General features: G+C 36.5%; 1 protein-coding gene across 1 annotated transcript in view; it reads right to left on the bottom strand.

The window, feature by feature from the left end:
• Window positions 1–15,559, bottom strand: part of tg (thyroglobulin) — a 104,306-nt gene that overhangs the window by 62,078 nt on the left and 26,669 nt on the right. The window contains exons 22-32 of the mRNA XM_015357396.2: window positions 15,265–15,435; window positions 13,036–13,158; window positions 12,785–12,900; window positions 12,153–12,261; window positions 10,567–10,764; window positions 9,557–9,730; window positions 8,716–8,802; window positions 8,405–8,485; window positions 7,845–7,982; window positions 7,562–7,735; window positions 1,661–1,772 (exon numbers count right to left, since the gene is read on the bottom strand). Of these exons, the coding sequence (XP_015212882.2) occupies window positions 1,661–1,772; window positions 7,562–7,735; window positions 7,845–7,982; window positions 8,405–8,485; window positions 8,716–8,802; window positions 9,557–9,730; window positions 10,567–10,764; window positions 12,153–12,261; window positions 12,785–12,900; window positions 13,036–13,158; window positions 15,265–15,435 (1,483 nt within the window). The remainder of the gene's footprint in view (window positions 1–1,660; window positions 1,773–7,561; window positions 7,736–7,844; window positions 7,983–8,404; window positions 8,486–8,715; window positions 8,803–9,556; window positions 9,731–10,566; window positions 10,765–12,152; window positions 12,262–12,784; window positions 12,901–13,035; window positions 13,159–15,264; window positions 15,436–15,559) is intronic.

Raw genomic sequence — 15,559 nt, 5'->3', positions numbered from 1 at the left:
ATAAACACACTGAATGACTGTTCAATTACTCCACAAATGTGCAGAGGAACATACACCAATAGACCAGTCAGTTTTATCAAGTTTGAAAGATTATAGTTATGTTTATTATACATTATATATAGTTAATGTAACAGTTAATGTCTGAATAAACATAATATTTTTACAGTCCATTCAGTGTTCTGTTTAGCAAATCTTGGCCTCATTCACATAGTAATTTAAAGTGTTAGAGATGCAGAAACCACCAGGATGTGTAAAGCATTGCATTTCCATAATTACACACAAGTAACAACATAGAGGATGTTAAAGATACACGTGCTGAATATTCTAAATGCATGATCAAGTATTTAAACAGGGACATTAATGAGGTAATAAAGTAAGATGCTTAGATGTAGAGAGTAATGGCACACAGGGTTCAAGAATACTTTCTTTTTATAAAGGTGCACCGAGGTTAAGTGTATGCACATTTACAAATGAAAATTGGGGATGTTCAACAAGCTGAGATCTTTTCAGCATGTGTGGTTTATATGAAAATGGAGTGTAAGACATCCCTTATACACAGGAAAAGAAAGCAGAAAAATTCAGAGTCTGTAAAATAGTGATATAATGTAATGTCATACGCATAATTATTGTTGTTGCTGTTGTTAAATATACAGCAATATATTAAATATTATCATTGTACGAAAACAATTACACGTTTTCTCTTTAATATTTCCCCACCGGTCCAGAATTATATGCTAAGAACACCTACACAAGAAACACTCATCTTCTTAAATTATTTACACACATCTGAGGGGATGTTATGTGTACATAACATAACTGAGTTATCTGCTGTACTTGCATTCGGCATTTATTTTAATTTCCTTTACAATCTACACTAACTTGAAGAAAAAAGGCATTAGAAACTTCCAGAAAAGGTATTACAGACAGTAGAGGTTACACTTTATTAAGGTAAAATTGCATTAAGAAGTAAAGAAGTATAAAATTGTATAAAATAAAGATTAATTTTATATATTTAGATATAATCAATTTATAAATACATTTCTAAAAATATGAATAGGCTGCATACAACTGACAATAATAAACTCCTACTGTTGATTAATTGGTGCTACAACAGCCAGAAACATGCCACAGCTCCTAAGCTAGAGTTAGGTTTCTGTAAATTATTTATAATTGTGTGTTAAAGCATTAATTAACATATCAACAGATTGTTTGTAGACAGTTATTAACAAATGCCTAAAGCATTACTGTGAAGTACAAGTAGAGGCTTTGATTAAAAACCTCATGCAGGAGTATAAATTGGACACACCTGACTTAATTACAGTAACATAACATAACATCACTTTTTTAGCCCTATACAATTTCTTGCATTAGGAATTTGTCTTTTCACATACCCCAGCTTGCTCTCCATGAGACACACAAACACACAGACAGGGAGAGAAGCTTGGGGTCAGCTGGGGTTAAGGGCCTTGTCCAGGGGTCCAACAGAGTAGGATTCCTCTGCCGGCTACGGGATTTAAACCGGCAACCTTCCAGCCACAGGCGTAGATCCTTAACCACAGAGCCACCGCTCCGCAGTTGAGTGCGAATATATATTGCTGTCAAAAACCGTATGCTTTGTATTAGGAACATCTGCAACAGTGGAACCCAGAGCTGACCTTACCCATTGGTAACGGGCTTTCCTGTCTGGTTGACACGGTTCCGCACTGAATATGCTACCAGCTTTGTGAATGGCACTCGTCTGTAGAAGTTCTTCACACGGCCTGTCAACTCAACTGGAATAAGTTGGAAAAAAAGACAAAACGCGTATTAATATCTAATGGTCTTTGTCTAAATAGGTAACAGCATTCGTCTGATAAGCTGCAAGAGAATTAAGAAACTAAGAGAAAATAAGGTCATATTTCTGTACGTTCATGAACCCCATTTAAGCAGATGCACCTTTACAGCTGACCAAAATTATCCCTTTTATTTTTTCACTTGTTTTTACGTCTTTGGAAAAGTGCTGCTGCTTCTTTACCTGGTGTAAAGCCTTGTTTAATAACTAATAAACATGTACATGCTACTGTGTGTTAATATGAACCAGATGACTTTCCATGGTATCAAAGACTTAATGCTTCCACGTCACCTCCTGAACACAGTCACAGCTCCAGGAAACTTTAATGAATAGACGCTTGACTTTCTGTACCCTTAAATTGAAGATTTTCACTGATTCAGTCTGTTTAAAATTGCGATACAATGGTTTGTTTGTAAATTTGCAAGAGATTCTCTAAAAATGCCAATTACGAAACACAGAAATTACCCTCATCTCTTCAACCCCTGGAGTTAACATGTAGCGTAATTACAAAAGACTCTTTTATAGAGCCAAAGAACGTTTCCAACACTTGCTCAGCAATTTACAAAGAGGCACAATTTTGTGCATTGAAAGTACATTTGGCAGGAGAGATACATTTAGAATTTTATATATTTATGTCTATTTTCTTTACATTAAGATACATAAAACACTTAATAAATAGGTTAGCTTTTAATAACCAATAGCTACTATAAAACAACATCATAGAGAGACTAAAGAGTCTTTTTTGGAATTTCATCTTTTCATTTATTCTTTTATTCCTTATTATACACCTAACTCTTAATACCACTAAGTGTACTTTTCGCAAAATGATGCATGAGAATGATCACTAATGATCTCCAGCTGCTCAAACCTGCCACACATCTCTGCTCATTCACAATAAGAAAGCTTGAGATAGTGCTGAACGTCTGCATTCCTAACAACAGAAGTCAACCGGTCCACTGTGCCTGATCTCCCCTTAAATTCTTTACTACAAGATGCATGGCAACAATGGGCAACTAACTTTTCTTGCACAATCAAAGTAAGCAGAACAGCCAATGCAAAGCTTAGAAGAGAGTCTTCAGCCAAAATAGTTATTTTACTATTCAAGTTTATGAGTTCCTCAGCAAAAACAAAAATCACATTGTTAGCAACTTCTAACTGAAGGATTATATTCTCCATATGCTCAGCCTCAAAAGTCAAAATTGGATTGAAATTCTGAAAATATCGTAATGGTACTGTATTGCTGAAAAAGCAGTATGCAGTATTATTTTTTATTTTATTTAACTGTGTATACTTTATATGTACTAAAATACATGTATATGTATATATACATGTATATGTTTTTTAAGAGGAATGGTCTCCAATGCAATCTAAGCGGCATGCACCAATAAAACCATAGTAAATAAGACAAAAGGGTACTTTTGGAAAATAACTTATTTGTCTTTTAATATAGGCTGCAATACAAAAATCTGGTTTTGCAAAAGATAAACTTTATTTTCTGCAAAATACTTCAAATGGGATACGATGGAAAACTGCTGATTAATGCAAACTAAGAACCCCTACCATAAATTTTAATTATACATGTTACAGAGGTTAGGGTTTTCAAACAAGGCCTCCTGGTAGTTCCCAGCATGTATAGGAGTCCTGTCTGGGATTCTCCTTGACTCTGCTCTTTCTTCTTTTCCACCTGGTCTCAATAGCTACAGGCTGTAGTAACAAGGGAGCACACATCTGGGCAAATTTCTGTTTTGCAAAGTACTCACTACAATGTAATGTCCTGTTATACATGTATTGTGACAGAACAGTAATGATTGTAGCTCCAAAGTTTTTCTTTTAACATATAAACACTAAACTATTGGCAGTTACGAAATGAATTGCAAAGTATGTCATTGGAAAGGATAAAAACAAATTCACTGCTGACAGCATGCTGAAATCAAAACACACAACGGCCACTGAAACACAGATTATGTTACTTCCAAATTCTTTTGCAGATTTACAATCTAATGTGGGGCAAATTACAAGATAAGTGCATACCTTTATCCATCTAACTAACATCTAAAGATACAAAGAAGGATGATATTGTATTGTTTTATGTTATTTCAACATGAATTCTCTTTCCTATTTTCACCATGTATGGAGCAAACAAACTCTGTGATTCTCGGTTTTCCTTAGGTCAAACCATTTTAACTCATAAATGTCATATGTCTAACAATGGTCTGCTTATTTAAAATACATGCTTCATCAGAAAGCTGCTTATTCCTGGTAGAGTGGTGGCGACTTGAAAGAGTTTTTCCTGTTCTGTAGGAGTAGGCACAAGGCTGGATGAGATGACAGGGCATCCACACATATCCACACTCTATATTTGCAAACACACAGGGTAAATTAAGAAACATCAATTAATCAATTTTTGTCGGGAAGGCTCCTGTCATGCATAGAAAGAAGACACAAACTCCACTCAGAAGGAGGCCCTGGCTCGAACCCGGCATGGGTGCAAGAGCTGTACAGATGCAACGCTAATTCGATTGTCACCCTGCCATCCATTTACTGTACACTGTGATGCCACAAGGGGCATTACTTTCCCCGAGCACTCTTAATTTTTTTCAAAGCTTTTTCCTCTACCTAAGATGGCAATGCATTTCTCAAAGGGCATCGGCGATCACCAGAGCAGCTGTGCATCCTGTGCCACGCCAGATAAATAGAGAGCCAAACAAACCAGGATGGATGGGTGGCGACCAGGAGCAGACACCAGAGCATGTACTTAACAGGATCATCACAGGCTCTGACCAGACACATGCTGAAATATTGATAATCCAGCTTCTGGGGTGAAGACTCTCGCCTCTTTTTCTTCCTAGCTTCACATCTGAAGAGCTTTACTACTACTGCAAAAGCTTTTGCCAGCACAGGCTGTCTGCATTCTCCCCCCACTAAATGCCATCATTCATATAGGTCAAGCCAATACACCTCTACATAACTTTGAAGTCTTGTGAGTAGGGAGTGTCTGTGCCTGAGAACCTTTTCCCTGATTGTGAGCCGCTCCACGTGGCATCACAATGCAAACATAAACATTTAGTCACACACCTCCAAATCGACTTCAGAAATGCTCAGTATCATAACAAATAAAAAGCCCTTTTCACAAAGAAAGAGTGAAAAGAAAGCATTGTTGGTCTCGTTTTGAAACGCAAGCCCAGCATTTCTGCTTATTTCATACTAAGGTAAGTGTGACAGTGAAAAAAAAATGTAAGCTGGAAATAATTGTAAGGCTGGTTGTATTTATGCTATTCTTTACAAAAAGATAAACATGAAAAATAAAGAGAAATAAACATCAAACTCCTGGCGATTAAAACAGCGCAATTCAATTCTTGCGACAGGAAATCTAATTCTGTTACAGTATATTGTGTTTTTGTTATAGAACTTTGTTAAAAGCATTCAGGATTGTGCTTTACAAAATCTGAGGTTTTGGTTAATCAAAATATTTATAGTATAAGCAATTCATCCAATCTAATTTCCAGTACCATGGGAAATAAGAGGGAGTACATCATGGGCAATGAAAATAATACTTGAACTCCTCTATCACAGGGTGCAGTGAGATCATCTGTGCCTGCTGCCCACATGGAAAGTGTTTTACGCCTCATTTCAAAGAAAGCACCTCCAACAGCAAAGGAGACGAACCATCTCGATGTTGATTCTAGACATGATTTAAACTTGGGAATCAACTCTCAGTCAAGCCAAATGTTGCTATACTTCTGACATTTGTACAAACCTTAAACACTGTGCTCACTAACACAAGTGAAGGTGTTTTAAGTTGTTATAATAAGAAACTAAAGTTTAACAGTTTTGTGTACTGTACATAAAGAGCATGAAAATGCATACTGAGGGCAACTTAAGGCCACTTTTTATATCTCTTATGTAAATCTAACAGAAAATACTGATTGCTAAAACCTTTTATGATCCACAAAGAGTACACAGTGCTTCTAATTGTTGAAAAATGCGAGATGAAAAACATTTCAAAATCACAGATTTTCTTTTTATATGCTGCCAGTTTGTAACTGTATGTTACTATATTACTTGGCTCAGTCTTCCAAACCCTACACTGCCATGAAGGGAAAACAGTTTACACATGGGTCTAGCATTCTCATTGTCGAAGCTGCTTACTAAATGTTGTGTAGTGTCCTCCATAACACCTTAATTAAAAGTTAGCTTTGTCTAGAGCAATGATGCATTCTCTGACTGTAACACTGTAACTGTCCCAGGGAATAGTGTACCTGTACACAGCAAGCCAGTGATAACCAAGCCCACTTAAGCCCATCCAACATCTTGATCAGACCTGGCTCTTTACTAAGATAAAATAAATTTGACCCAGAAATGATGCTTACACCATTCTTGTGTCACATAAGACACATGCAGACAATCCATTCACTTTCTTTCACATAGAAATTCTGGAATGCAAACAGCAGACGGATCTAGAGCCTGCAGGTAAATTAACATAGTTACTTCTGGTAACAAAAACAAAATATCAGACATTGACAGGCATTGGTGTAGCTTCAAGTTAGGCTTTTACTAGACGTGAAAGCTCAGATTTACAGAGCAGGGATTTAATTTTATTGACAGTATTGTGTTACACAAATACATTCAGGCACACAAAAGGCATATTTCTATAAAGCCATGAATAGGTTCTCCACAAAATCCAGGGTGTAAAGCTGTGTTACACCCTGCCAATGAAAACCAAGACAATTTCAGACAAAATGAAGATGAATGTAAATGCCATTTTAGGGAGAACACATTAAAAAATATTGATAACATTAGAGGACAACGCATGTACAGTAGCATCATGTAGTCTGTTACTTTATTTTACAGCTAGGAGAAGGGTTAATGAAGATGGAGACAACAAATTTAAAACTGCCAATACAGGGCCTGACAGTAGAAGTCCTACAATAGTTCAAGCCATGAAACTGAATCAAGCACAACTGAATAATAAAAGCAAATTTCTCTCAACAGCTCAGGGTTTAGGAATTTCAAAGTATAATTCTCACAGCTGTCTAAACTTCAGGACGAGTAAACTCTTGACCAGTTGCTAAGAGCTACAGAATAAAAACAAATGGGCTATGAAACGCAGGAAAAGCACTTTGGTGTGCGTGTGTGAGGGGGAGTGAACTATCATTAATCATTTAATACAGAAAACAACAACTGACTTTAGGATAGTATAGCAGATCAGAATATATTTCAATAGCCCTTTTCAAAAGTGCTTTTGAGAATAGTTTTACAGCAATATGTCATCATTAGTGAAAGAAGGCAGTTCATAAAACTGGCAATAAAGCAGATTTTAAAGTTGTGCACTGGTAGTCCTGCTTTTGTTTTCAACTAGTGCTTTACACCAGAGTTTCTGTGACCTTGGAAAGCTATTTTGTTGCTTTAGATATTACCCTTATTAACCCTACAGGGCTTATTTCATGATCGTTGAAAACTCCAAAAGGACTTTTTACACCTCAAGGATGTACCATTTAAGATAAAATAACATTTTGCAAATGTCAAAAAGCATCGTAGGAATGTACAGTATATGGCTGATGATATATGTTCACAAGGACATAAGTGGTTCTACATTTTACTTAATGAACACAAGATAAGCAATCGGTAACCGACAAAGATTTCAACTTCGCAGAACTGTGATGGCAATCTCAAATCATTTGGCTGACCATTAGTTCCTCTCAGGCAATGAGTCAGTTTCTCCCTACTCACTCTTTTTTCGGTGCACACTCTGAGGCTCCACTGGCAGTACAAGGGTGCAGGACCGCTGAATCGGTTTGTTGTAGGAACCGCAGATCTGAGTGTCCGGATACAACGTGCAGGTGAAATGGAGAGTGTCGTTGTCCTGTAAATCTGTCACCTTACAGAACTCTTCTTCTTCACAACCTAAATACAGAGGACCAAGCAATTAATAAGATGGAATCACCAGGGAGGCAGAGCTGCATTGTTTCACATGATTGATTGATTTCCTACATAAGAGAATAGCTGCTCTTACGTTTTAAGCACCAAAGTTGAGCCTGCTGTGCTGAGAACTCATGCTTAAAGATCCAGTACTGTTGGTGCCCAATATCTTGAGTTGGATTCACAAGAACATTGCTGCTTTCCACTGGTGTAAATGCCTCTTGCACAGTATCTGAGAAAATAACGCAATAATCACTTAAAAGAAGTAGCAATACAGCGTTTCTTTCTGTGGTCAGATGCTAAACGGTTTAAGGTTAATTTTCCTGAGCGCCTCAAAGAAAATTCAGGAATTATTGCTCGAATGTGTTACTGAAATGAACATTGCTTACATTGTTATGATAGAACTGGACAGCAGACTATTGGCATTTTAAATCTTTAAACAGGTTTTTTATTCATTTTCTTCGATATAGAAAAAAATACTTACCCTTCCACAATTCTGATTCCAAAAATATTTCTCAAAAATAGAATCACTCTTTTTTTCCTGACAACATTATTGATCAAATGTGAGTCACATCAAACCTAGCTACAGTCATTAAACAACAGTTCCCCAGTGTATCACAGATTAGAGTTTATGTAACATACAGTTATGTTTACCTGATAATAAGATCTTTCCTTCAGGGGGCACAATACTAGCACATCCTGGTGCTGATTTTGGACGAGTATTCATATCAGAATCTGGAACACAATTTATAGATTGAGCAGATATCCCCTATGAATGACACTTTTATATTTCAAACAATTTCTGCAATATTATCTTAATGACTTTCGGGATGAGAATTTTAATCAGTTGCTTTACACCATGCTACTCTTCATTACAAGTGTGCAAAAAAGAAGTTCAATTTGGGATTTCTGTACACTTAACACACTTCCGAACACGGCATTATTTAAAAAGTAAATGTTTTTACCCTTCCAGAGGTAAACTCGTTGGAAGCTGATTAAGGTGGCTTGGTAATCTGTTTTATTTTTGCTTGTGGCTGGCAAGGCCATGTCATCTAAAGAGAAAATCAATAAACAAAAAAACCAATAAACAACAGAAGCTCCTTAAATCCAAATTCAGCTTTCTTTAGTTTTGTATTTTTTGTAGTCCACAACAAATGAAGAACCTGAAATGATGGCAACTTGTGAGAAAGATCCTGACCCATATTTTCTTTTAAACATTTCTGACAATGTGGATTGCCTCATCAAATATGAGTACAACCTGCATGTGTAGAACAAGACCAAGCCTACTGGCCAGCCTAGTAAGGAACTATACTGTATGCCTTGCATTCTCAAATTGATTCAGTCAATTTGAAAAGCAGAGCACACATGTAACTAATAATCTTTTGGGCAAGCCACTCCGTTATGCCAAAACAAATCAAATAGTTTGAAATAAAGTACACACAGATGTGAAGGGCTCGTGACCTATCCCACAATTCCCAGGATTCATGGGAAACAATGTGGGGTTTCTACTATCCCTGCTTTTAGACATGCAAAACTATAGGGAATCTTCTCCTTCACTGACAACGTATCAGGCAGAAGGATTTGGTAAAGGAACATGCATTTGTCATTATAAATAAAATTGAAGCCAATCTTTAACCTCAAGGCTGTCTGCTTAAAATGAAGTTGGTGGCATACAGGCTAAGACAAATCTTTTCTGCAGGAATTGACAAGTCAGTGGCCAACATTCCTTTTGCAACCAATGGTCCCTAAAACAATGCACATGCTGTTTGTTCTTAAACAGCGATTAACACAATAGCATAAGCTTACTGAGTGTGAAGTTCTGCCCTCCGAAGCTGAATGTAAACTGCTTCCTCAGTTTATTATATTTCACCCCTGCACCACAAACACGTTTCCCACCAGTCTGAGCAGCAGCATCATCATAGTCCTGATCGCGACAGAGAAACACATCTGGGTAGCTCAGGAGCCCACACATGATAGTGCCTGCAACAGAAACACAGTGTCAATTCTGGTGGCAAATATGGAGGAAACACAGATAAAGAGAAGCATTCGTTGTGTGACTTAAACCAAAAATTGTGTGACTTTCATTTCCCTTTCCTACTGATGGTGAAGAAAGATCTATCGAATATCAAATAAACTAAAATAATTTACACACTACCGAAATGAACAATCCCGTCTGAGAGATATTATGCATTTCTAGCTTCATCAAACCAAACTGACATTCTTCTATTTTGTCACTGGTCAAGATCACAGCGCCATCCTCATTTACGACAAAGGTACTTATGAGAAATGCATGTGATTTTGACTTTTTGTGTGACTTTAAATCTGATTGCTATTAAAGTGATTTCTGATGGAGTTGCATTTTATTGTGTTTTGTAAAACCTATTTGAGGTTTTGAGAGAAGTAAATATAAAAACTGTAGCTTAAAAGACAGCATACTTTATGGAACTCTTTAGCTGAGAGAAGGTTTGTTTTTTTCCAGGGGGGAAGTCCCTCTTATTGGTGTGTCCACATCATTTTCTTTCTATCCCATGAGATCCTTCACAAGAGTGATTGATATCCTCTAATGCTTATTATATTTTAATCTATTTTCAACGGTAGACATCATTATAACCTCATTTTGGGCATCAAAGCTTATTTTCTCATTATTTTGAATTGTTATTTGAACATTAATGTCGGTACAGTCAAGCCTAAGAAATGTGGGAATGTCTTGACAGAACCACATGCGGGTGAAACCGATTAAGGTGGCTTGAAAATTAAGTAATCACAATTCAAGACATGAGTGCATAATAATCACAACTCAACAGGTAAAGGCTTACCTCCATTCAGAACGTTCTGATTCAATATAAATCCATCACAACAGGTTTCCTGGTTGCAGGCTTCTTGGCAAAAATGGTGCACATCTGTTAGTGACACCCCCCTGGCTTCAAAAACTGAAGTCTGGTAGACTCCAGATCCTGCCTTGTGAAAATCTTGTCTCTCAAACATTTTCTGGGACCTTGTGGTGAATTCATGGCCTTTGGCAGGGAGAGCAAAGACAGATTCTAAAATCCTAGCCAAGAAATATACACATATCTGAGATGGCTGTCCAAAAACAACCAAATGATTGCCAGATCCCAGAGATTCTCTTTGTGCACGGGAATCAGGCTGAAACTTCTTTTAATCCAGCGATTTAAGCAAAAACATTTGCCTAAATAACCCTAGACATTTCCTTCCATGTTCATATGAGAAATTTTAATATCACTTCAGCTGACCTGAGATAAATTAACCTTTTAAATCTGATTTATAACACATCATATCCTAGGTAGGAAAGACAAGACAGATTCTTGGAAACACCTGTCTTTGCTATTGAAACCCAAAGTACTCCTAAGCCATTATATATAATTACACTATAAATGCTATGCCTTTTTATGGTAAACTCTGATATAGCTGTGACTATACCTGTTGTTTTTTCTTTCATTATATTTTCATTAATTTCATTTTCCATTTTATTTTTCTTACGTTATTTTCCTAAAACGTGTAAAAATTAACTTCTCTGCAGCGACTACTCTGTAATATTTAATCAACTAAATTGAGATGAAATTTTTAAAAAATCAGTTCTAACATCACTTCTTACCTCACAATCTGCCTAGAAAGGAGACACAACAAACAATAATATTTAAACTTCTTTCTTTCTGAACACCTCTACATTTCTGAACCTCTACTCTTCTCTTCTGGGCCTGCCAAAATATGTTTTGTCATGTGTGCTGAAAATCAGGCTTTAATATTCTTTTCTAATTATTTTACATGCATTCTATTCTCAAACCATTAGATGGAAAAACAGATATACTGGACCTAAAACATCAGATCTTTTGGTTCATCTAGCCTGTTTGACTGCTAGTAGCTAAATGGTCTGTGGATCTCACCCACATGGGTTTTTGTGAGACTTATACAAAGTCGTATAAAGCAGTGCTTAATAAAATGTATTTTGTAAAAAAAACCCACTAATTGACAGTTGTGTTGTTCATATTTTTAATTACTGGTTTCTAACCATCTCTTTTAACCCAAAAAGGAGTCCATCTTGTATTTATGACCATTGTGTTTCTTTCAAAGAGATAATTTGGATAGGTTTTATTAAACTCATAGGTGTAAGTTATATACATACAGTATTCGCTCTTTATTACTGAAAATAATCTTAATGCTAGTTTGGTACTGATAATCTAATGATAACTGATGATCTAATCCATGCCATATACAGTATGTGATTCTTCATAGTGACCAAGGTACAGTAAGACATACTGACAGAACCTTTACAGATATGTAATTTGTTATGTATGAAGTGCTAGCATGTAAGTCATAAGGAAATGTACACCTTCATTGAAACCTCACTGTTTACTGTAAAGTTTATTGATGTTTATTTACTCACCTTTCTTTCTTAACACTATAAGGGCTTGGCCACCTCCATCTTGTACCTTTACTAAACAGGTAAGACTCTCGTACACATCCGTAACCGAATTTCCGAGAAATCCTGTGGCCTGTGATTAGAAGGAATTCAAGACAGGCATTATTAATACTTACATCTAATGGTTTGTGATACGCTTTTGATGCTGTGGTATCATATATGTGCCTGAACAAGAGGCTGCAAGAATGTTTCAGTCAGTATATTTTGTGAGACCCATAACTGCTATTTAATATGTTGAAAACATATATGGTTAAAAACAAAAACTAATGCAACAAAAGTTTTCGCTGGGAAAAAACATGATTATTGGGATTATCATCATTGCGTCATTGCATAGTTTCTATTTGTTTCCATTAAATTAATAGATCATAGATTAAATGCACACAAAAGTGCACTCTTTGCTCAAAGACTACATCTTTATTTCATTCCTGGGGAAAGTGATCAGAGCCTAATAATTCTTCTAGTCTGGGTGCACGAGAATCTTATCTTTCACATAGTTAAAGCCTATGGAAATCACCAAGATGCATTTTCTGAACGCCCAACAGTAAAGGAAGATCATTCCTGAGATGTGTATGACCATTTTACGAACGGTGTACTACCTTTTCAGAGGTGGTGCATTTGATATTAGCATTGGATGTACTATATAAATCACAATGAGCCGTGCTTCCTTCAGTAAAAACTGCCAGGTGAAGACATGATTCATCAGCTGCACATTCTGCAGATACATATAAAAATAAAGTTACTGCTCTTTGTGTTTTTTGAATCCTCCCATTTCAAATGTCACAGTTGAAAGAGAGAGAAATACAGAGTGATAGGTGCAAACGACAAGTTCTAAAACTTATGAACATACCTGCAATACATGTCTTCAGATAGCTCTCCAGACTTTCATTTGATGTCTTGGAACTCATAATGACAGCATCGTTAGCATCCAGAATCCACTGGGTCTTAGGAACATCTTCAAATTTCTGCATTACTGCATTAGAATAGATATTTAGGAGTACTTAACCTCTCATATGGAATTAAAGGCATGCTCATCAATTTGAATGATGCCAGATATGTGGAGTTTTGAATATCTGGTATATCGTATATTTAGTACATTGGTGAACATATCTAGAATTTTTCATGTGCCAGAAGTGCTCTCTGGAGATTTACAATCAGTGGAGGGATTTAAAATGAAGAATTGTGATATTGTATGTTTAAGAAAAAACAATGAGTGAAATATGAAACTCTGTATATTGTATTACTTATGACCAGTTAGTGGTCAGCAAGGAAAATGTTAATTTAAGATCCTTTTAAAATCAATCAGGATTTGAATTTATGTATCATCATTCAGCCTTAAAATAAATCAAACAAACACTTTATTTTATTAATTTATTTAAGTTTAGACAGTATTTTATTTAATGTGCCTTGATGGTAATGTGACCATTAAACAAAACTTTGAACAGTGAAATGAAGTTGTCCTAATTTTTATGTACACTGTCAATAAAAAGAACAGGTCCTCAAATCACTCTAAAATGCTGAATATTATGTCCTCAGTTCTCACTCCAATATTTAACTCCAGTTTTTAAATTCAGGAGGTCTCCCTTCCAGATTTGACACTGACCTTTTGGGCTATTCAGAATACAATCTTTAGAAAGTCCCGATTCAAGAAGTGGAAAAGAGGTCAGCATGTACTCTGCTCTGCTGTAGTATCTGCTAATAGCAGGTGAAACACCATATCGTGTGACGTGTATAAACCATTTAGTTGCACTAAAAATGACCTTACATTTAACTCTATTTTTAAAGAACCTGTAGCTGATCATGACAACAGACCATGTGTAGAAACATATTTATAGTAGTTCAAGTAGGCATCTGCGTCAACATGCGTAGGCTTCAAAGGAACAAGTAAAGTTTATTCCATGCTGAAAAGAGAAGAAACTAAACAACGTTTTGGCTGCGGAGCCTTCTTCGGGTGTGTTGCCAAATGCGACGAAGGCTCCACAGCCGAAACGTTGTGTTTCTTTTCTTCTGTCTTCAGCATGGAATAAACCTTTATTTGTTCCTTTGAAACATATTTATGCTGCACTATAACCGGGCTTTATCACAATTTGTTTTTCTGCATTTTGCACTTTCCACTTAACTGTTTGATAGTTGTCGGTCTCAAAGCTAGTACTGAAACTTAACATTTAAAGACACTTTCTTTTAGTTTATGCCTGTGTCAGCCCAGGCTTCAAGGGAAGAATCTTTCTTTTGCTTATATACAGTACCAGCAGACAAATCTTCAGAGAACTCCTTCAGTTTGATTAAGATATTTTAGATCCAATTTCTTTCATAACTAGGATGTGAACCAAAGTTTCTAATTGTGGCTGACTAGTGAAATAAACATCTGTGACAACTAGGTGCTAAATAAAGTAGTATTTGCCAGCAGCCATATCACCCTGCAAATCACAACTGGCAACCCACTGAAGCTAACAAGGTGTGAGTCTGGTCAGTACCTGGATGGAGACCTCCTGGGAAAAACTAAGGTTGCTGCTGGAAGAGGTATTAGTGGGGCCAGCAGGGGGCGCTCACCCTGTGGTATATGTGGGTCCTAATGCCCCAGTACAGTGGCAGGGACACTATACTGTAAAAAGGCACCGTCCTTCAGACGGCTGCACATTGGTGGTGGTGAAAGGGGAGTCCCCATTACCTGTAAAGCGCTTTGAGTGGAGTGCCCAGAAAAGAGCTATATAAGTGTAAGCAATAATTATTATTATTAGTATTATTTCACTGGAAATAAATGCGTAGTAATATAAATACGTAGGCAAATATGTGACAGATAAAAAGATTTTAAATAAATATTGAATTATATTTAGCGATTAAATAAAGTTTTAAATTTCACAATCCAAATGTTTCTATACGTTTGTAGGGGCAAATACATACTAAACAATCTTTAGAATCCTAAAGATAATGATTTAAATATGCTTTGACTGGAAAATGAGAAAAGAATACCTCTTACTAACCATATCAATATCTGCCCAAAACATTGCAGCAAACAGCTGTGTGTGTTTCTATTGCAGGTCATTTCAAGTCTAGAGTTATAATATGATTCTATTTATACCTTTGCACTGAGACACTGTAAGGGTTTCCATAGTTACTGTCCAGTTCAGCTTCTCCCCACGGTCAGTGACACAGAACCACTTTTCAGATGCAGCATCTCTCTGGGCTTCTCTGTATGCTCCTTCTTCAGTGCACTCCAAGCCAAGGGGGTTGTTCTGACAATCTGTAAGGCCTGCAAAACACACGGAAGAAACAGTCAGTTTCCCAAACAGAAAAACACATAGTGTTCTTTATGCCTGTTTTACACACTAAAGGCACTTTAAATAAGAAAGAAGTGGATAGTGAGGGAATTGGTA

Source organism: Lepisosteus oculatus, chromosome 10 (genome assembly GCF_040954835.1).
Source record: "Lepisosteus oculatus isolate fLepOcu1 chromosome 10, fLepOcu1.hap2, whole genome shotgun sequence".
In the NCBI taxonomy this organism is placed as follows: domain Eukaryota; kingdom Metazoa; phylum Chordata; class Actinopteri; order Semionotiformes; family Lepisosteidae; genus Lepisosteus; species Lepisosteus oculatus.
The sequence above is the reverse complement of the archived record's forward strand: the minus strand, read 5'-3'. Positions and strand labels throughout refer to the sequence as shown.